Source organism: Stegostoma tigrinum, chromosome 1 (assembly GCF_030684315.1).
Source record: "Stegostoma tigrinum isolate sSteTig4 chromosome 1, sSteTig4.hap1, whole genome shotgun sequence".
NCBI classification, from domain to species: domain Eukaryota; kingdom Metazoa; phylum Chordata; class Chondrichthyes; order Orectolobiformes; family Stegostomatidae; genus Stegostoma; species Stegostoma tigrinum.
In genome coordinates, this window is record NC_081354.1 from 109375873 (window position 1) to 109399407 (window position 23535).

At 39.9% G+C, this 23535-nt stretch overlaps 1 protein-coding gene across 1 annotated transcript in view; it reads left to right on the forward strand.

Moving 5' to 3' along the window:
• Positions 1–17300, forward strand: part of cep135 (centrosomal protein 135) — a 149480-nt gene extending 132180 nt beyond the window's left edge. The window contains exons 24-26 of the mRNA XM_048545685.2: positions 9936–10040; positions 11639–11793; positions 15568–17300. Of these exons, the coding sequence (XP_048401642.2) occupies positions 9936–10040; positions 11639–11786 (253 nt within the window). The 3' untranslated portion in view covers positions 11787–11793; positions 15568–17300. The remainder of the gene's footprint in view (positions 1–9935; positions 10041–11638; positions 11794–15567) is intronic.
• Positions 17301–23535: the final 6235 nt, after the last annotated feature.

Sequence of the window (23535 nt, forward strand, 5' to 3'; positions counted from 1 at the left end):
AAGTTATGAGTTTGGAAGGTGTTGTAGGAATTTTGGTGAGTTAGGAGTGCAGTTTATAGAAGGTATACATTGTTGTACATAACACTGGTGTCCAAGGTGGTGCATGGGGTGCCGGTCAGCAGGACTGCTTTGCCTGGATGCTGTCCAGCTTCTTGAGAGTTGTTGGAGCTGCACTTATCTAGGTAATGGAGAGTTCTGAGGTGAGATATTTGCTGCAGAACTTTCAGCCCCTAGTCTGCTGTTGTACCCATAGTATTTATGCGGCTAGTCCAGTTCCATTTTTGGTCAATGGCACCCACAGGACATTGATAGTTGTGGTAATACCGTTGAATGTAAAGGGCCAAAGTTTCATTCTGTCTTGTTGAAGATGTCAATTGCCTGGCATGAATGTTTTTAATGCACCTTGTCAGCTCAAGCTTGGATGTTGTCTAGGTCTTGTATTTGGATTCAGACTACTGCAGCATCTGAGAATTCACAAATAGCATTGAACATTGTGCAATCATTAGTGAAAATCCCCACTTTTGTCCTCATCATCAAGTGGAGATTGTAGCTGAAGCAAAGGCATTTGCTTTGACTTAGGACATTACGCTAAGGACCTCCTGCTGTGATGTCTTGATGTTGAGATGATGGACCTTCAACAACCACTGCCTGTGTGTTTGGTTTGACTTCATCCAATAGAGAATTATCACCCCTCAATTTCATATCACTCTAGTTTTTCCTCAGGCTCCTTAATGCCATACTGTGTCAAATACTCCCTGGTGCTGGACTCAGGGATACCTTAGAATAGATGCAGGGTATTCTGAAGGAGCAAGCTAAACAGAGAGCAGTCATGGTACATGTCGGTACCAATAATATGGATTAAGAAAAGGAAAGCTCCTGCAGTAGTGAAATAACTGCACAGAGGTAGGTATCCTATCACCAAGTCACCCATTATTTACATGTGCACAGCACACGAGTTCTGAACAGCCAGCTCTGAACCAGTAACTAAAACGAGGAGACTGTCTGAATCTCCTGTTTTTTTTTAACTGATCAACCTGTTTAGAGATGTTATTATACAACTCAGGAGGAGGTGGGACATGAACTCAGGCCTCCTTGTGGTGCCAAGGTAGAGTCTCTACCCCTAGACAAGAGCCCCTAACCTCCTGATTATGTCTGTCAGCTAGGGTTCCCTGATTGGCCCGGATTAACAACCCCCATCAATGATCTTGTAGTCAATGACATCCACCTGGCCCTCTTTCCAATCAGTACAAATAGAAATTTAGGGAGTTGGTAGTTGATTAAAGAGAAGGACTACTAAAGTTAGAATGTCATGTGCTGTGGGGACAGCTTCTGGGCTAGGTGGGATGTGGATGAGTTGCGCCTGAACTGGAATGGGTCTAATATCTTTGCTGGGTGGTTTGCTCATATTGTTAGGGAGGTTTTAAACTAATATGGCAGGGAAATGGGGCAAAAGTAGGTATAAAGTCAGGAGCAAAGTTCAGAAGGAACATGAAGACAATCCAATAGGTGGAGTAGACATGGGCATAATAAGGCACGTAGGAGGACAGGAAAACTAAGTTGTATGTATTTTAAAGCAAGAAGCCTGACTGGCAAGTTGAATGAACTTTGAGCATTGGTCAGCACATAGAAATACGATATTGTTGCAATCACTGAGACATGGTTGAAGGAGGGGCAGGACTGACCAATCAACCTGACTGGGAGTTGTAATTGCATTATTGATAAAGAACACCAGCTGCAATATTGGCAGAGGATGTCTACAAAAGGTCTTCAGATGAGGCCATCTGGCTAAAACCTAGAAATAAGAAAAGGGAAGACCTTTTGCTGGGATTATACTACAGGCCTCCCAAAACTTACACTCTAAGGGATTGTTTTAAAGGGGAGTTAGGTGGGCAAAAGAGAAGCATGAAATATCTTTGGCAAATGAGATTCATGAAAGCCCCAAAGCATTTCATAAATATATTAAGAGCAAAAGGATTACTGGGGGGCAAGTGTGGGACCTATTAGAGACAGCAATATGTGCAGAGGATATTGGTCTTAAATGAATGTTTCTAACCTATGTTGACAAAGGAGAAGCACATTGTAACTGGACATTTCAGTTGGGATGGTGATGTTCTAGGGCACGTTAAGGTTAATAAGGAGGAGGTATTAGATGTTTTAGTGGGTATAAAGGTGCCTAAATCCCCAGGGGCCAATGAGATGTAAACCAGGCTGCTATGGGAGGCAACAAAGAAGATTGCTGGGGCCTTGGTGCTGATATTTAATATTTGCTGGCCACAGGTGATGTGCCAGATGACTGTATGTCAGTTAATGTGGTTCCTTTGTTCAAGAAGTTCACTTCATTAGGCCAGGTAATCAGTTAGTCTCTCATTAGTGGTATTGAAATTATTGGAAAATTTCTGAAGAACAGGATTAAACAATACTTGGAAAGTCAGGGAACAATCGGGGATGGTCAGCACAAATTTGTTGGAAAGAGATGCTGTCTGACTAATTTAGTTGAGTTTTGTGAAAAGATGACTAAATAAACTGATGATGAAGTACAGATGATGAGGTTCACACAGACTTCAGTAAGGCTTTTGACAGGGTCCTATATGGAAAGCTGGTACAAAAAGGTAGCATAATACAGTGGTTAGCACCGTTACTGCATGGTGCCAGAGACCAAGTTCAGTTCCACCCTCGAGTGACTGTCTGTGTGGAGTTTGCATGTCCTCCCCATCTTTGTGTGGGTTTTCGCTGAGTACTCTGGTTTCCTCCTACAGTCCAAAGATGTGCGGATTAGGTGGATTGGCCTTGCTAAATTCACCTATTATGTCCAGGGATGTGCAGGATGGGTTAGGTGAGTTAGCTGTGAGGTTTTTTTTTGAAAACCCATAGGTGTGGGAGGTACCCTGTTTTGGAGGGTCAGTGTAGACTCGATGGGCTAAATGTCCTGTTTCTGCACTGGAGGGATTCTATGATTCTAAAAGGTAAGAGTCCATGACATCCAATGCAAGCTGACCAATCAAAATTGGCTTGCAAAAAGGAGAAGAAGTGTTGTTTTCTTCATGACTGGATGTCTGTGACCAGTGGTGGAATCAGTGCTGGGACCCATTTCTTTCATTATGTACATTCAACAACTTGGATATGAATGTAGAATGTATAAGTTTGTAGATGATGGCACAAATTGGTGGTGTTGTTGATAGTGAGGAGGATGGTCTCGGGCTACAATCTGATATTGATTAACAGGTAATGGCAGATGGAATTTAATCCTGATAAATATGAGTTGTAATAATGGAAGGATTTGCATAATGAATGGTAGATCCTGAAGGAGTACTGAGGAACAAAGGGACCTTGGTGTACAAACCCATAGATCCCTGAAGGTGGACATGGTGGTGAAGAAGGCATACAGGATGCTTGTCTTCATTAGCCAGAGCTTAGGATTTAGGAGCAGGAAAGTTTTGCAACTTTATGAAAAATTGGTTAGCCCAAAGATCAAACACTATGTGCAGTTCTGTTCACACAACTGTCAGAAGGATATGATTGAACTGGAGTTGGGAAGTGCCTGGGACGGGAAGCCACACAATAGGCTGAGTTTATTTCTGAAGGAGAGGAGGCTAAGAGGGTTGTAATTGAGGTATACAAAATTGAGAGGCGTAGACAAGGTTGATTGTGAGAATCTTTTCCCCATGGCAAATGTGCCTGCGAACAAAGGGCCTAAGCTTAAGGTGAGGAACAAGTAGTTTAGAGGATATCTGAGGAAAAGATTTTTCACCTAGAGGGTGGTAGAAATACAGAACGTGCTGCCTGACAGGATGGTGCAGGCAGGTAATGTCACAACATTTTAAGAAGCATTTAGAGAAGTGTCTAAAATGCCAGGGCATATTAGGCTATTGACCAGGTAAATTAGGTTAGTTTGGTATTTGCTGGTCAGCATAGATGTGGTGGACTGAAGTGCCTGTTTCTATATTGTATGACTGTATGATTATGACTACCTTAATGATGGGACAGGGGAGAATGGGGGAGAAGAGAAATTACTTACCTACTGATTTCAACAATCTCTGAATTGGGTTTGTTCTGTTAGAGATGCTGAAGTTTTACGTTCAGCTTTGCAAAAGAAAAGTACGCGATCCTCAAAAATTCAAAATGAAATAGATTTTGAGTTGCACTTTAGCAGTGAGATAATTATAAAGTGATTACTTATCAGCCTTTAAATTGTAAGATCTGCTCAACCGCTGAATGGCTATGGAAGGACACAATGTAGTTAGTCTTCTCTTCAAATCATTTCAAAAAGCAGGATCTGTAACAAGTGGATTAAAAACTAGCCTTTCACCTCAAGCTTTTGAATTCAAAATCAGTCCAGACTAATTGCAGAGACTTATGTTGCAATGTTGCAATCTTCCTACCTGCTGTTTCCTGTGTGAATGAACTTGGGCAATCTGAATTCAGTCTCTTAAAAAATACAGATTTGCATTAGATCAAACTATAACTGCAAGATAGATAGTATTCACTTGAAGTTGATATTGCATTCTTTTAAAACAGTATTCTGTGCAAAACAGCTGTGTTTCCCATAGGAATCAGTGTTGAAGCCAGAGTTCAGCTATGAGAAAAATACGGATTACAAGTTTTCAAACTGAAGCGGACATGTGCAACACTTGCCAAGAATGGATTCTGTTGTGATAGATCAGATCTTTTGTAATTGGTAACAAGAGCATTTAGATGGATATGTGAATAGGAACGGTTTAGAGGGATATGGGCCAAACACAGGCAGTTGGGAGTAGTTTAGTTTGGGAAATTTGATCAACATGTACAAGTTGGACCAAAGGATCAATTTTGTTTTTGTATGACTCTATGGTTCTATCAGAGCTAGGGAAAAAAAGATCTAGATGCCATTGTTTGAGATACTGTATCACACAGATGCACTACTGTGCATTCTTGGTGTAATTCATAAAATAAATGACAAATATAACAAAAAAAGTGTATAAATGTAAATTCCGTAACACTCACCAGTATCTCTTAAACATAGACTTTCATGGCTTTTCCTTTCCATTGCATTTGTCTCTCTTTTTTTTTGTCCATTCCTGTGTCTGTTATTGTTTTGAGTGATATGTCTTGTTTACCTCATGGAAATTTTGTAGAGATCTGCTAAGACGTTCAGTAGTTTTACTGTAACTTCTTCGAATTTGTCTGGAATCTTCATTTCGAATGCGTACTACAGGAATCGGTACTGCGTTCCATCATTTATATAAATGGATATGGATGTGAGTGGTTAGTAAGTTTGCAGATAACACCAGAATAGATGTTAGAGTGGTCAATGAAGATGATTTCCTCAGAGCACAATGGAACCTTGATCCGATGTGCCAATGGGCCAGAAGATAAATGTAAGATGTAACATTTTGGAAAGGCAAACTAGGGCAGGACTTAGAAAATTAATGTTGGGCTCTGGTGGGTGTTGTGAAACAAAGAGACCTAGGGGTGAAGTTGCATAATTCCTTGAAAGTGGAGTCACAGGTAGGCAGGGTGGTGAAGAAAGCATTTGGCCTGCTTGCCTTTGTGGGTCAGAACATTGAGTAAAGGAGTTGAGATGTCATGTTGAAGCTGTACAGGACATTGGCAAGGCCACTTTTCAAATACTGTGTAAAATTCTGGTCACTCTTCCGTTAGAATGATGTTGGCAAACTTGAGAGCGTGCAGAAAAGATCTTTAAGGACCTTACTAGGAATAGAGAATTTGTTATAGGGAGAGGCTGAATAGGCTGGAGGCTGAGAGGTGACCTTATAGGTATTTATAAAATCATGAGGGGCATGGATATGATGAATAGACAAGGTCTTTTTCCTGGAGTGGGGAGTCCAAAACTAGAGAGGATAGGTTCAAGGTGAGAGGGGAAAGATTTTAAAAGGACCTGAGGAGTAAACTTCTTTACACAGAGGCTGGTGCGTGTATGGAATGAGCTCCAAGAGGAAGTGGTGGAGGCTGGTACAATTACAACGTTTTAAAAACCTTCTGGATGGGCATATGATTAGAAAGGGTTTAGAGGGATGTGGCCCTTACAAGTGCTTGCAAAAGGGACTAGATCTGTTTAGGGTACTATTGGTCTTTATTGGTCAGGGAATTGAGTATAAGAGTCAAAATCAAAAATAGAAGTTGCTGGAAAAGCTCAACAGGTGTGGCAGTATCTGTGAAGAGAAATTAGAGTTAATGTTTCGGGCCTGGTGACCCTTCCTCAGAAGTTCTGAGGAAGGGTCACCAGACCCAAATGTTAACTCCTAATTCTCTTCATCGATGCTACCAGACCTGCCAAGCTTTTCTAGCCATTCCTGTCATTTTTTTCTGCTGCACAGCATCCACAGTTCTTTTGGTTTTTACAAGAGTCTGGATGTCATGTTGCAGGTTTAAAAGACTTTGGTCAGACTAGACTTAGTGTATTGTGTTCAGTTCTGGTCACTGCAATACAGGAAGGATGTGGAGGCTTTGGAGAGGGCGCAGAAGGGGTTTACCAGGATGCTGCCTGGTTTAAAGTGTATGGGTTACAAGGATAGGAAAAATTCTGGTTGTATTCCAGAGGAGAGGCTGAAGGGAGACTTGATAGAGGTCTATAAAATTGAGATGCATAGATAGGATTGACAGTGTTTTTTCCAAGAGTTGAAATGTGTAATACCATTGGACATGCATTTAAGGTGAGAGGGGAAATGTTCAATGGAGATGTGAGGGGCTAGTTTCCTACACAACAGCACGGGCCGAAGAGCCCGTTCCTGTGCTGTGCTGTTCTATTCTATGTACTCTCATAACTGGTTGGCACGGACAAGTCGGACCAAAGGGTCTGTTTCTGTGAACTATCAGTCTGAATTTTTTGTCAATAGGGTGATAAGGCAATGAGCAGTTAATCTCAATTCAATAGCATTAATTCTTTCTTTAATGTGAGTACTACACAGAGTTTTCCGTTCAAGTGTGCTCTTTTCTTTACTACCCTACCCCACCTGTATAGAATTTGCTTATTCCATCAGTTTCACAATTTACTCCTGAAGCACAATACACCAGACCTCCTTATACATAAAATTGTACAGAAATTGTAACTTAGTCACGTCTGCATACACTGTCAGGAAGATTCCTTTTTGTTTTAGTGTTATGTACAGAGAACTTTGCTGGAGGACAAGTTAGACTGTTGAAATACATCACTTTAGGCTTTTTAAAATAAATGAGAAGTATTAAATAGAAATAAATGAGTCTTCAACTGATTTAGATATCTGCATTTTTAGTAGAAGTTTTTAAATTTATATTCTGGGAATAGATAACATCTAAAAACAAAACTGTGAATTAATATCCTGCCCAATTTGATCTGCCAGAAACACTTCAACATATATTATGGTTTCACTTGCACTGTATGAATTGAATTACATACAATTTCTCTGGGGAATAGTAAATGTTAGAGAAATTGAGCCAAATAGTGGTCGAAATTGTTCTGAGCAAAGTGTACATTTACTAATTATCCAATTTAAACATACTCAACATGTATTTTATTTGTGACCCAGGGTTTGGAAGCTTTGAGTGAGGCTGAAGGTATGAACCTCAATTTTTCACCATTCTTGTAGCAATACTAGGGCAATTGACCTAGATTTCTGGCCTCTGCAATGTTGGAACTTTGACCAACTGATTTTCCAATCTTGGTCTTTTATGTCATAGAGTCAAACAGCCCAGAAACAGACCCTTTAGTCCAACTAATCCATTCCAAGCATAATCTCAAATTAAACTAGTCTGACCTGCCTGTGCTTGGCCCATATCCTTCCAAACATTTATTATTCATGTATTTATCCAAATATCTTTTAAATGTAACTGTACCCACATCCACTACTTCTCGTGGAAGTTCATTCCACACATGAATCGCTCTCTGTGTAAACAAAATTGCCTCTCATGTCTGTTTTAAATCTTTCTCCTCTAACCTTTGAAATATGGCCCCTAGACTTGAAATCTCTTATCCTTGGGAAAAGCCATTCACCTTATCTACACACTTCATGATTTTATAAGCTTCTATAAGGTCACCCCCATCCTCAACCCCCGCAAACTCCTATGCTTTAGTCTAAAAAATCCCAGCCTCTCCTTTTAACTTAAATCCTCCATTCCCAGCAACATCCTGGTAGATCTTCTATTCTGGGCATCCAGAACTGGACACAGTACTCCAGAAGAGGCCTCACAGCATCCTATACAACCTCAAAATGACATCCAACTCTTGTACTGAATGGCCTGAGCAATGAAGGAAAGCTTGCTAAATGCCTTCTTAACCACCCTGTCTAACTATAACACAAATTTCAAAGAACTATGTACCTAAACCGCTATGTCTTTCTGTTCTAAAACATTCCCCAAGCCCCTATTTTTAAGTGTATAAGTCCTGTCCTTGTTTGTTTTACCAAAATGCAATACCTCGTATTTATCCAAATTAAACACCTTCTGCCATTCCTTGGTCCATTGACCCAGTTGATCAAGATCTGTTGAGATTACAAAGATAACTTCGTTCACTGTCCACTGTACTACCAATTTTGGTGTCATTCACAAACTAACTGACCATGCCGTTTGTATCTTCATCTAAATCAATTATATAAATGACAAACCAGCACTGATCCCCATGAAACACCGCTGCTAACCTTCTCCAGCGTGAAGAACAACTCTCCACCACAACTCTGTCTCCTGCTGCTAAGCCAATTTTGAATTCATTTGGCAAGCTCACCCTGAATCCCACGGGACCTAACTTTACTAATTAGTCTACCAGGTAGAGCCTTGTCAAAAGCTTTACTAAAGTCCAAGTAAACAATGTGGTAGGACTCTACCCTCAATAATAATCTTATTTACTTCCTCAAAAAGCTCAATCAAGTTTGTGAGATACAATTTCCCTCGCATAAAACGATGCTGACTTCCCTTCATCTTTCCTTGCCTCTTCAAATGCATTTAATTCTATCTTTCAGAATCACCTCCAACAACTTACCTACCACTGAAGTTGGACTTAAATCTTGATCCCAGGCTTCTCCTTACATCCTTTCTTGAACAAAGGCACAACATTACCCATAGTTATAGATGATAGAAATATTTCTGCAAGGAGCCCAGTAATTTCCTCCCTAACTTCCCATAGCATCCTGGGATACAGTAGGTCAGATCCCAGAGATTTATCTACTTATATATTTTCTAAAACCTCCAGCATTTTGAACTGATGTAATTTAACTGATCATATCAAACTTAAGTATTGATTAAGTAGAGACATTTCACAGCCTTAAGATTGTTTTTCACCATGGTATCACTGATTTGGGTTGATACTGTTCTCCTCTGAGTAAGTAGGTTGTGAATTCAAGGTCCACTGCAGAGATTTGCTGGGATAATTGGTGATCAGGGTCCTGAGAGAGCACTCATACGCATCTACCATGATGTACGTGACGTTCACCTGAAGACTGATAGAAACTCTGATTAATGAACCAACTAGAAGTTGGCACTACATAGTGCAGCGCTCCCTAGGAGCTGTACCAGAGTGTTCTATGTATGTAGGCTTTGTGTCAGTTCTTAGTAGGGCTTGAGCCCACCATCTTCTGGCTTGGATGGCAGAATGTTACCACTGAACCGTAACTGCTACCTTCTGTGCAGGATGGGCAAATGAGGTTAAAATGACTGTTTGCGCAGAAGACAAAAGCAATGAAAGGCTGGGCTGAAGAGCTTGTGGCTGTGTTGTAATTTCTGTGCAATTGTATGTATAAGATCAGGTATGTAGTGCTTTCAGTAGTAAATCCTGAAAATGACAGAATGACGAAGGTCTGATGAATTGCTTCTAATGCAGTTACGCAAGTGCACTTCTATTATGCCTGAGTATAGTCATAACTCATGAAAAATCAGGACGACTGAATCTGAAATTGTTCCTCTATTTGATGATTTGTTTGTAACGTTTTGATATATAACTTATATCTCATGTAACTAATAATTACTCTCAGATCAAGCCAGAATAGAGAAATAGCTCAGCTTCGTGCTAAGTCTTCACAACTTCAAGCGGAGCTTGACCTTATCAAACGTCAGCTAACAACAGAACGTTTTGAAAGGTAATGCTATAATACAAATGATTTAATGATTACATCGAACCACTTGAGGATTTTAAAATGTGTTAACTTTTAGAGAACAGATTATTGTGTTTTCACTGTTGTATCGTACTTTAATGATCCATCATCGGTTTGTGTAGCTGAGAAAAATTGCCACCATAGCACGGTGGCTCAGTGGTTAGCACTGCTGCCTCACAGGCACTAGGGACCCAGGTTCAATTCCATCCTCAGATGACTGTCTGTGTGAAGTGTGCATGTTCTCCCTGTGTCTGCCTGGGTTTCCTCCCACAGTCCAGAGATGTGCATGTTAGGTGGATTGGCCATGCTAAATTGCCCATAGTGTCCAGGGATGTGCAAGTTAGGTGGATTAACCACAGGAAATGCAGGGTTACAGTGATAAGGTAGGGAGGTGGGTCAGGTTGGGATACACGTCATTGGTCATTGTGGGCTTGACTGGCCAAATGCTTGCTCACTGTAGGGATTCTGTGTTTCCAAAAGCTACACATTACCTTCGAGTTTTGAGAAGATTTGTAGCTCAGGTTGAGGTTCTGGATGTGAGTTTGCTCGCTGAGCTGGAAGGTTCGTTTTCAGACGTTTCGTCACCATTCTAGGTAACATCATCAATGAGCCTCCAATGAAGCGCTGGTGTTATGTCCCGCTTTCTATTTATATGGTTAGGTTTCCTTGGGTTGGTGATGTCATTTCCTGTGTCGGTGATGTCATTTCCTGTTCTTTTTCTCAGGGGATGGTAGATTGATTTGGAGCCAATGTGTTTGTTGATGGAGTTCCGGTTGGAATGCCATGCTTCTAGGAATTCTCGTGCATGTCTCTGTTTGGCTTGTCCTAGGATGGATGTGTTGTCCCAATCAAAGTGGTGTCCTTCCTTATCTGTATGTGAGGATACGAGTGATAGTGGGTCATGTTGTTTTGTGTCGTTTTATACAGACAACAAATAAAACGAACGTTATCTACAAAATATCTTGCAAGAACTGTGACAAACACTACATTGGACAAACAGGCAGAAAGCTAGCCACCAGGATACATGAACATCAACTGGCCACAAAACGACATGACCCACTATTACTCGTATCCTTACATACAGATGAGGAAGGACACCACTTTGATTGGGACAATACATCCATCCTAGGACAAGCCAAACAGAGACACGCATGAGAATTCCTAGAAACATGGCATTCCAACCGGAACTCCATCAACAAACACATTGATTTGGAGCCAATCTACCATCCCCTGAGAAAAAGAACAGGAAATGACATCACCAACACAGGAAATGACATCACCAACCCAAGGAAACCTAACCAGATAAATAGAAAGCGGGACATAACACCAGCGCTTCGTCGGAGGCTCACTGATGATGTTACCTAGAATGGTGACGAAACGTCTGAAAACGAACCTCCCAGCTCAGCGAGCAAACTCACATCCACACATTACCATTTTGACAGAATGTTACTTTGTATTATAGTAATTATTTGCTTAGCATGTACTGTGGGTTTCACAAAATGAAGTTACTGAAGTCACTAGTTTCCAGAAGACATGTTCAGAAATAAGGGATCTTTTTGTCTGTCAAATTGTTCTTTCCACAGAGAGCGTGCAATTCAAGAGATGCGTCGGCACGGCCTTTCTACTACAATCAGCTCCTTATCTCCACTCAGAACATCAGTGAGCCCTGTTTCACATTCACACGATATGGGCTCGCCTAAAAAAGCATCAGACCATTTGACTGACTGTTAAATGACAAGTGAGTAGTTTATAAACTCTGAATAAAATCTAACAGTCTCGTGGTATATGAGACGTGCTAGTTAATCAAAATATCTCATTGCAATTTAATGTTTTGTTTACTCTTTTACACATTAATAGTATGGTATTATGCTTGCAAGTTTTGCACACATTTTGATCAGAGAGCACATATTCCTCACAAGCAAAGTGTCATCATCAGACTCTACTCATTAACCTCAGTGAGAACACTGGGGTCTATATCCTGTTGAGATGCTATTCATTCCTCCTAGAATCTTTGTATCTTGACGAATTAACTTTTCATCTGATGGCACTGTCTAAACCAGCTAAATGAAAATCACTTCCCTCATTTCAGGGGCTTAAATGCCCCAATTCTATCTAGCTATATTCTATTATAGCATTATAAATGTAATTTTCTAAACATCATCATCTGTCAGTGATGCATCTTCCAATTTTACAGAAGGATTCTTCAGAGCAGGCAAGATAAAGAATTTTTACACAAAATCACATTTGCAAAAGACCCCTCTTGTTCTTCCTAATGACCTCAAATTCAATGAAACACAGATTACTCATTTATTCAGAAATAGAAGGAACTGCAGATGCTGGGGAATCTGAGATAAGGTGTGGAGCTGGAGGAACACAGCACGCCAAGCAGCATCAGAGGAGCAGGAAAGCTCATGTTTTGAGTCCGGACCCCCCTTCAGAAATGGGGGAGGGGGAAGGGGATTCTGAAATAAATAGAGCGGAGGGAGGCAGATGGAAGATGGATAAAGGAGCAGATAGGTGGATGGGAGACGGACAAGTCGAGGACGCAGGGATGGAGCCAGTGAAAGAGAGTGCACGTGGGAGTTAGGATGGGTAGTGGTCAGTCAAGGGAAGACGGACAGGTCAAGGAGGCGGGGATAAGGCTGGTAGGTAGGAGGTGGTGTTGGGGTTTGAGGTGGGAGGAGTGCATAGGTGGGGGAAAGGAAGGACAGGTTAGGGAGGCGGGGACAAACTGGGCTCAGGATGGACATGTCCTCCAAGGATTGGGAGGGAGAGCTGAAGTGGTTCGTGACTGGGTCGTGCAGTCGTTTGTTGTGAACTGAGCGTAGGTGTTCCACAAAGCAGTCTCCAAGCCTCTGCTTGGTTTTCCTGATGCAGAGGAGGCCACAATGGGAACAGCAGGTACGGTATACCGCATTAGCAGATGTGCAGGTGAACATCTGTTTAATGTGGAAGGTTTTCTTGGTGCCTGGGATGAAGGTGAGGGGGAAGATTGCGGAGAGAGTGGTACCTCCACAAGGCAGATAAGAATGGGGAGGCAATAATGTCCTTAGTAGTGGGGTCAGATTGCAGGTGGCGGAAGTGGTGGAGGATGATGCTTTGAATCTGGAGGTTGGTGGGTGATATGTGAGAACCTCTACATTGCTGAGGTCAGGCGCCAGCTGTCCAACACCACCTCCCTAACACCACCACCTATTGTTGCTTTGATCATGACCCCACCCCTGACCACCAAAACAACATCTCCCAGAAACCTCCAGTGCCACAACGATGCCACTCGAAGATTGCAGGAACAGCATCTCATATTTCACTTGGGAACCCTGCAACCCAATGGTATCAATGTGGACTTCCAAGCTTCAAAGTCTCCCCATATGACCTCATTCTAAAACCAGCCCAGCTCATCCCCACCTCCCTGACCTGTCCATCTTTTCCCCCACCTATCTGCTCCTCCCACCTCAACCCCCACCCCCACCCTCACCTCCTAACTACCAGCCTCATCCCTGCCTCCTCGACCTGTCCATCTCCTCTCCACCTATCTGCCCCTTTATCCATCTTCCATCCGTGTCCCCCCCACTCTATTTCACAATCCTGTTTCCCTCCCCCATTTCTGAAGAAGGGTCCAGACCCGAAACGTCAGCTTTCCTGCTCCTCTGATGCTGCTTGGCCTGCTGTATTCATCCAGCTCTACACCTTGTTATCTCGGTTTATTCATTTACTGTCTGGCTTTCTGGTTTTTGATAACAAAGCTGTGGTACAAATAAGGCATAATGCCTTTATGTCCTCTGTTATGACACACAGAGCAACAGCCTAATTAAATAACCCCCACCTCTCACCTCTCAACTCCAGTTCCCCCTTGCACCCATCCCTGTCTTTGGAACACAGTAAAATTAAAGCATTTAATGGCCATCAAATTGCCTCAATGGTTTCAAACCATATGTTTTGAATTACTATTACAAGTTACCAAATGTTTGTAGCTTGAAAGAAAGAATTAATTTATTATTAATACAGTAGCTTTAGCTGAGTAAAGTTAAATAACAAGGTAATCTAATGAGTGTCTGTAATTTATACAGTCTTTTTTGATTATAGCCAGCACTCTCACATAGACAGACACAGCTAAGGGATAAATTGAAAGAATAAATAAGAGATGTAACTGGCTAGAACACTTGAACAGTTACCACGATGCATAGTTTTACAGGCATTTGGGATTATATCTTGCTTGATTTCTGAAGGCACAAGTCAACGTAAATAGTTTCCATTGGCTCCAAGGAATATTTATTCAATTCTTATAACTGAGATTCTATTCTCTGAACTTGCCATAAGTCACTAACGAGAAGATAACCAGGATGCAATCAAATCTCCATCCTGTAACGTTCACAACCTTTTGACAAAAAAAACAGTGCCAAGTTTGGTTTCTGCTTCTGTGCTTTTTCGATATTCATTTTGTTAGAGTGTTGGGCACTGTCCTGTGATGACCCTATCAGTATCCAAACATCTGCCAACACTTGAATTCAATGCATCTCTAGATCCAAAATGTCTATAATGTTCTTTAAGCAAGAATCATTGTGCATTTAACTTACAGGCCGTGTCTTAAAAACAAATATCAGTTTGTCTGCTCTTTTTTTAACAAACTACTGCTCACATTTTCAACCAAAAGTAATTTTTAAAAAAGAAAAATTACAAAGGTTCTAATATCCCTAAAGAAATGATCTCCAGATCTGTACCCATGCAGGTATATTTTCCGCACCTGGTATGGAATTAGTTTTTATTAGGCTTCACATTTAATTAGCCCTTTTCTTTCCCAGCATTCATTGTGTCTACAGGATGCATTTTCAGAAATGTTCAAAGTAATTCTCAGGACCTTTTAAATCTTAGTAGCTCAACAGTGTCATGGGTGTCTGCCTCCTGGCCCAGCATTATTAACATACAGAACAAGGATAACTAGAAAGATAGGCTGAAGAAAAGAACTCCAAAAATATGATACAGTTAAATATATGTATGGATTGCTTTAATTGCCACTCCGAGAAGGCAGCAGAGATATACATGGGAACACCAGCATCTTCAAGTTCCCATCCAAATCGCACACCATTCTGATTTGGAGCTATATTGCCATTTCTTTGCCATCACTAAGTCAAGATTTTGAACTCCCCAACCACTGAGAATGTATTACCCCATGTAGCCTACAGTGGCTAAAGAAGGCAATTCAACACCACCTTCTCAAGGGCGATTAGGAATGGGCAATAAATGCCACCCTTCCCAGCTAATCCTATATTATATGAATGCATTTATTTTTAATGAAATAACATACCTTTGGATGGAGAAATGAAGTGGGGAGGGGATGCATTTATGGATTTGGAATGATGCAGCATATATTTAAGGCCAAATAGTGTGTTATTTTCTAATATATAAAATTCACTAGTCCCAAACACAGGTTCATACAAAGTTCTACAAAATTTGAAATTATTTGATCACATGTTGTAATTAAAAATTCTGACTATTTTTTTCTTCCTGGTTTTAGAAGTTTGTTTTAAGGAGTATCCTTTACGCAAGCCAGTTGAATGTTTCACAAATGGAGCTACAGTTCTCACCAAAAGAGCGTATCTGAAGTTGCAAGCTGAATCTTTTACAATATTGGTTTCATCACACTTTGCAGAATTTTGAAATGAAGCAATCTAAGTTCAAGGCAAATTTTTTTATTACATTTCTAGTCATTGGAGTGAATTGTGATAATTCCATGACACTTCAATGTTCTATACACATTTGTCAGCTTGTTTAACATTTTAGTGTTATTAAAATATCAGCATTTTTCCAATTGTTCAAATAACATCTAGCCTGTGCTTAAAGTAGGTTTTAACTTCTGCATTACACTGCTTATTAAAACAAAAGAGCTTGCCCAACCATATTTTTGTTCTGTGATGTGTGACAGAACAGCAGCTACATTTAGGCCCTTTCTCATTTTCAAATGACTGCACAACATTTAAATTGGAGACTGCAATTGACCAATTTTCAAATAGATTTTCTTAACATCTTCATTGAGCATATATTTACATATGTACATAATTATTATCGTGAGCTTACATATATTTCACAGGATCAAATCTACCATAACAATATAATGAGAAGTGAACCATAAAAGTTTTTTTCCTGCTACAGTAAAGCTACAAGATGATATATGAAGCAAATAGGAAAAAAGAATACTCCTTTATAAACAATGTGAATTAAAGTTTACTGAATTATTGAATCTAAATATGGTGTTATTATTTTTATATTTTCCGATACACACTCTCAAACAGACCCAATAAAATGTGGCACTGAGATTTATTCATTCTTATGTAATGCCTATTTTATGCTGTAAATATCTGTACTATACTGTCAGTCATAATGAAGATTTTTTTATTCCGCAAAGATATTTTTGTATTGAATTAGGATTTCAGTTTTATATACAAGCTATTTTTTAATATGTTTGTTCTCAGTAACTGTGACTAGTATTTTTGCTACCATTCCCAAAATTGTCTCCTCTTATTAATAACTGTCATTGATGTGTCGTCTCATACTTGACCATACAATATAAACTGAGATTTTACCATCTTGATATTCTCTTGAGGCATACCTATCGTAAAATGGGCTAATAACATGTTTAATAAATGCAAATGAGCTTCTCAGGCTGGATTTAACAATGTTTTAACATAGCTACTAAGAAATCAGTATTGATTTCTTGAGTGTAATTCATAACTATATACAGTAACTATTAAATAGCAACTTTATATTTTGATCAAGTATATTTTGCTTTGACTTCCTTACACCATGGAGGTTCCACCGGAATAAAATAAGTGAAATCAGTTACTGATTTAAAAAGTGATGGTTTTCACGTTAAAATAAAATCTCTTATTCATGTTATCCAGTTAGATATTCCAGGACTGTGGTCCTAATGTCATATAATATGGCTGCCTCAAATTTTTACACCTGTTTTTCATTACAAAGTGAAGTTTTGGATAATGGTACAGATTCACCTAAGTGGACGTTTATTTTCGTGAAGCATACCTGTAAGATTTATTTAGTATTCCAAATTTTGAACTGCATTAAATTATCTTCAGTTTATCTTTGTTATTTAAATGATTTTACATTTGTTTATATTTTTGCTTTAGTACTGACTAGATGCCGACTTTTGGAGTTTTTTTGCCAATTGTATTTAACCTAGTACCTATTTATTAAAATTTTTAATGAACATTAATAAAAGTTGAGGTTATTATACTGTTTGAGTAAGCTGGTCTTTGTTTCTGATTTAGACAATAAGACACAGGAACACAAGTAGGCCATTCACCCATTGAGTCTCCTCCACCACTCAATGAGATCATGTCTGATCAATGATCCTTAATTCTATTGCCTTTTTCTCATAACCCTTTATTAAAAATCTGTCAATCTCAGCTCTGAACATACTCAATGCCACAGCCTCAACAGACTCTCCAGTAAAAAATTTCACAAAATTTATTAACCTCAAGAAAATAAATTTCTCATTGTCTCTGTCTTAAGTGGCTAACCCCTTACCTGGAGAAAATGCCCTCTGGTCCCAGACTTTCCCATAAACAGCCCTCTTTATTCCAACTTTCTGTATTCTGTTTATTAGTCAATATTCTATCCATACGAATAAAATACCCCCAACTCAATGGGGTCTTAAGATGCCTTATCCATAGCACCTCATCAGAAGCTGTTCAGAAATTTGAACGTTTACTCATTCTCTTTTATCTATCCTGCTGTTTACATCCTCAAAGATTCTAATAAATTTGCCAGGCACCATTTCCTTTACATGAATCCTGCTTGATTATATTATGTATTTCTAAGAGCTCTATTGTACCTTTTATCATAAAGTATACAATTTTTCCAAAGACAGACGTTAAACTAATCATCCTATAGTTAACCGGATGTTAGATTGGAAAACTGCCAATCCTTTGGAACTTTTTCAGAATCCATGGATTTTTGGAAAATTGCTACCAGTGCATCTACAATCACTTCCGTTAATATCTTAAGTTACATCCTATCAGGTCCAGTGGCCGCCTTGGTCTTTCAGCCTGTTAATTTCCTGAATATCTTTCCTCTAACAATAGTTATTGTATATACTACCTCCCTACTTTTGCTGCTTATTTATTTATTGTTTTGGGAATACTAATAATATCTTATACAGTGAAAAGTGATGTGAAGTATTCATTCCTGGATGCCCATTACTCGTAATCCAGAAGCCATAATTCATTATGGGGCTTATGTTCACTGCAGCGTCCCTTCCATTTTACATTGTTAAAGTAGCTCTTAGTACCTGTTTTTCTATTGCTGTCTAGCTTACACTCAAAGTTGATTTTATCTGTTATTTTCTCTGGTTATATTTAGTTGATTAATACTTCCATGAAAGAATGCAGTGATAGGAGCAGGAGGAGGCCATTCTGCCCTTTAAGTCTGTTCCCCATTCATCACAATCATGGCTGATCGCCTAACTCAATTGTCTCATCCTGCTCTCTCCCCATAAACCTTTGATCCCATTTGCCCCAAGTGATATGTCTAGCCACTTCTTGAATACATTTAATGTTTTGACATCAACTACTTCCTATGTTACTGACTTGCATAGGCTCACTACTCTTTGGATGAAGAAATGTCTCTGCATCTCCATCCTAACTGGTCTACCTGAATCCTCACACTGTCACCCCTGGTTCTGGGACACACCTACCACTGGGAATATCCTCCCTGCGTATATCCTGTCTAGTCCTGTCAGAATTTTTCTTTTAAGTATGAGATGCTCCCTCCCTCATTCATCTGAACTCCAGCAAAAATAATCCTAACCTAGTCAGTCTCACCATCCCCCCAGAATCAGCCTGGTAAATCTTCGCCGCACTCCCTGGAGAGCAAGAGCATCCTTCCTCAAGAAAGGAGACAAAAACGGCACACAATATTCTTGCACACAATTTCACTTGCTAACTTCATAGCTTTATTTTCCTCAATCCTTCCCTCATTCTGTTTACTAATGTACATTGCCCAGGGTACCTTATTTATATCCCTTTTACCTCCTGTGAAAACTGCCTATGAAGAAATTATCAAAAAAAAACTCCATTTTCAGTGGTCTGGGGCACTTATCTAGCCTGAACACAGGATAGTGATGTGTATATGATACCCTTAATTTCACTGATCACGTTAGCCTCAGCATATTCATTCAAATAAACAGGGAAAGCAGGAACTCTTAGCAAAGGGAATCCCCACTCTGGACAGCATTTGTCTTTGAGAACAGACGGACAAAGGTTTCATCGCTTCTGCAGTATGCTACAAAACATGAAAACCTTATCTATTCGAAAGTTCAAATGTGAAATGTAAAAGTAGCCACAAAGCATTCAAACAAGTCATCAATTTTAGACAATTTTGTTTCCAAGCATAGCTATGTTATATGAGACCATGGTATTACATTCAAAAGTTAATCTTAAAATACAGTACTCTCGGTTCATCAGGTATCATTTTTATCCATGTGTCAAACCTATCCTGGTAAATCCCCTTCATGCTCTATACTCACTCAAATCCACTTCATGGATTGGGGGAACATGGTTCAAAAAATAATGGCGACATTTTTTTAAAAATTGATCATTTCAAGTATCACAAACAAATAAAATGGAAAAAAAATGCGTGAACAATAAACTTAGATTGAGAAGAGCAGTAAAAACTTTCCATTTGGTTACATTATCAAAGGGTTGTTTGGTATTGAATAGATTCTATAGAGCACCAGTTGTTGACACCCTTGACTACAAATCTCACCAAAACATCCTAATCTTTAAAATACATGGGCTTTGAAATCGCCCTGAACGATTCTCATATTTCCTAAGGGATTCTGCTGGATTGATGGCAAGAAATCAATAAAATCTTCACAGGAACTCAGGATCCTTCTAGAGAATATAAGTAGAATTGTAAAAATTGCTTGAGCTGGCCCTCCACATTATGAACATCATAAAGCCCAATAGGTAAGAAAGGCTGACTATGTTGTTTGCTTCTTTCATTTTATTTAGAAGGAGATAGCATGACACATGACAAAAAAAATCATATCAAGTGAATCTTACTAAAATAATTGTTAATATGATTCAAAATCAAATGTGACTGATGAACAGGACTTTATTGTTGACCAGTTTCCATAATTGCATATATATAAATAGCATCCATCCCATGAATGATTGTTTTTTGAAAATTGTCAGGAGAATAAAAAGCGCTGTTGTGATACTGAGACTTCCATATCCTTGGACCCAACCTCTCTAGCCAAGCTTCATCTCTCTACATTACAGCTCCGGCCTCTGGTATCCAGGGTCAATACGCTAGATAAAGTAATGCATATCTGCCCGTGGAAGCCAGCATGGCAATCCTGACAGACAATGGCGCATTACCTCTTTCTCTTCAATGCTCTATCATCTTCCTTCCTCACATATTAAGTTGCTGCCCTAGCATGCTACTTCCAATCCACACAACAGAATTCTCCAGCCTAACTTGTATAGCAATGTCCCCAATAAAAACCCTAAACCGCATTGACATTTAGTGGATGGAACTCTTGGGCTGAATGTGGACCACTTCTTTAAGTGTCTTAGCCAGGCAGATCTGAACAATGAATGATAAAGACACTGACTAATATCTGTACAACTCGCTGACTGACTTCTAATGTCTCCCAGGGACTGGATGCACAGGGCTTACTCCCAAGGCTGTACAGGGTTAAACTCCCTGACTGTAAACACCTTGAATAGATGACTGACCGTAGCAAAGCCCCTAAAACTGATATCAGAGGTTTATGGTTCACGTCCACTTGATGGCAGGATATGTCCGTGAACTCAACTGATGATAACTCCCCTTTGGCTTTGAAATGTGGTCATCCTGTTCATGTAAATGCAGTGCGTCTGCCACGTATTTGGCTGGCACATGGTGCAGGTGTAAGACTAGCATCGCACAGTAATGTAAAAACCAAAAGAACTGTGGATGTCGTAAATCTGGAGTTAGAAAAGCTCAGCAGGTCTGGCAGCAGCTGTGAAGCAAAAAACAGAGTTAACATTTCAGCTCCAGTGACCCTTCCTCAGAACAGTTCCGAGGAAGTGTCACCAGAGCCGAAATGCATTTCCAGCAACTTCTGTTTTTGCTCCTGTTTATCACACAGTAACATGTCCGCTCCTTTTGACTGATCACTGCTGACAGTTGGAACCAGCTGCCTCATTTTGTGTCTGTATTAAAAAACATGTTAAGGTAGAAGTACTACGAGCTTCTAAACTCTGGCTTTGGGGGGAGAAACAAAATTGCAAGCCAAGGCAAGGATGTTGTGAGCATCGAAGTAACCAGAAGGTGAGTGAGTGCTAAAGCTGCTCCCTGGTTGAAACCATAAGATGGGTGGTACCCATCCCTGCATTCAGTGACTAGTACAGTAGCACTTCAATGAAAAGAACTGGTACACGCACACATGTGAATCTATGGGTTAAATTTATATTTGAAAATACATCCTATTTTGTTTAATAAGCACACAACTTATAGAAAATCAGTCAATGTGGTGTTTTGTAAATTCCTAGTTTAGAAATAAAACCAGTCTGATTCCAAACTAAAACACAAACAGATTCTAAACAAGATCTCACATTTAACATGCATTGTCTGACCTAAACTGTCACTTGTTCTTTATACTGATAAAACCTTTAGTTCTCTCAGGACAGGGGCTTGTAAGGAATTGGAGATTTACATTTACATTTTAGTCAATTAAACCTTCTACCTGATTAAAGATTGAACAGCATCTTAGGTTTGTTTAGAACATCATCATCAATGGTGTGACCCTTTGACCTTATAAATCCAGTGTCTGATGCCATCTCTCTCACACACACCTGAAGAAGGCGTGAAGCTCCAAAGCTTGTGTTTTCAACTAAACCTGTTCGTCTATAACCTGGTATCATGTGATTTCTGACCTTGTCCATGCCAGTCCAACACTGGCACCACCACATCATTCCAAAGTGCGGCTTTGAAGTGGAACTGTATTGTACGTGGATTTGAGAGGTGCCATGATGATGCGGTGAGGCTGGTATGTGTTGATGTCAGTATCCATGATGGACAGTGTGCCTAGTCAGTATTCATGAGCATGCCTAAGATGATGGTGCCAGGTGTCCAAGATGTTGGTCCAGAAGAACAAACTTTGAGCTGCTGTTGCCAGACAACAGGGAATATCATCGTGGGAACCTGAACATTAGTGAGGCAAGATTAACTAATACTAAGATGTTAATGATGCTGATGCATGCAAATAAGCCTCTTGTTGCTCACAAGCAAGAATCTCACCTCACGAATCAGCACTTGGTTGGAACATGGAAACCTTTGGTCTCAATGCTGAGAAACTCCTCATTGAACTTCTCAAGTGATTTCCCAAATTTTCTCACTTCATCATTCAGGCGGTGGGAAAATTCCATCCACTGATTCACTGGCTGAGAAATCTAACACAAGCAATAAAACCTCAGTTAGACTGAGCTGAGGAGAAATTTCTTCACTCAACGTGTTGTGAATCTTTAGAATTCCATTGACAGAAATCATGGGAAATGGGAGGAGGTGGGAAAGTGCAGTTGAAGCCCAAGATTAAGAAAGGATAATATAGAGTGAGCTCTGTGAGCTGATCTGGCCTTATTCAACTCCCATTTCTATTCCTTTTGAATAATGGAGCAGGCTTGACAAGGCAGAATACCTACTCCATCTCTTATTTCTTGTATCCTTAAAAGCAAATTGGTTAATTTGCTAAATTCAAACATTAAATTTTCAAAAATGATTGAACATCAGTTCCTCAAAAAGTAAGACTGTAATTTTTTTTCAGATGATAACCACAGCTGAGGAGCTGGAAGACTGGAGGTTGGCTAATGTGGAGCCATTATTTAAGAAAGACTAAGGAAAAGTCAGGGAACTATAGACTGGTGAGCCTTATTGTCAGTGGTGGATAAATTGTTAGAGGGGATTCTGAGGGACAGGATTTATATAAATTTGGGGATGCAAGGACTGATCACAGATAGTCAACCTTGTCTTGGGAAAACAAGCTTTAGAGCTGGATGAACACAGTAGGCCAAGCAGCATCAGAGGAGCAAGAAGGCTAACATTTCGGTCCTAGATCCTTCCGTCAGCCTCCCTGCTCCTCTGATGCTGCTGGGCCTACTGTGTTCATCTAGTTCTACACCTTGTTATCTCAGATTATCCAGCATCTGCAGTTCCTACTGTCTCATGGTTATGGGAAATTGTGCCTCACTAACTTGATTGAGTTTTTTGAAGTGACAAAGAAGATTGATGAAGGCAGAGCGGTGGATGTTGTCTATACTGTCTTCGTGATGTGGAAGTGCCGGTGTTGGACTGGGGGGGACAATGTCAGAAGTCACACGATACCAGGTTGTAGTCCAACAGGTTTATGTGAAATCACAAGCTTTTGGAGTGCTGTTTTTTCATCAGGATAAGTCCTGACATCACTTCTCCCAATGAAGGAGCA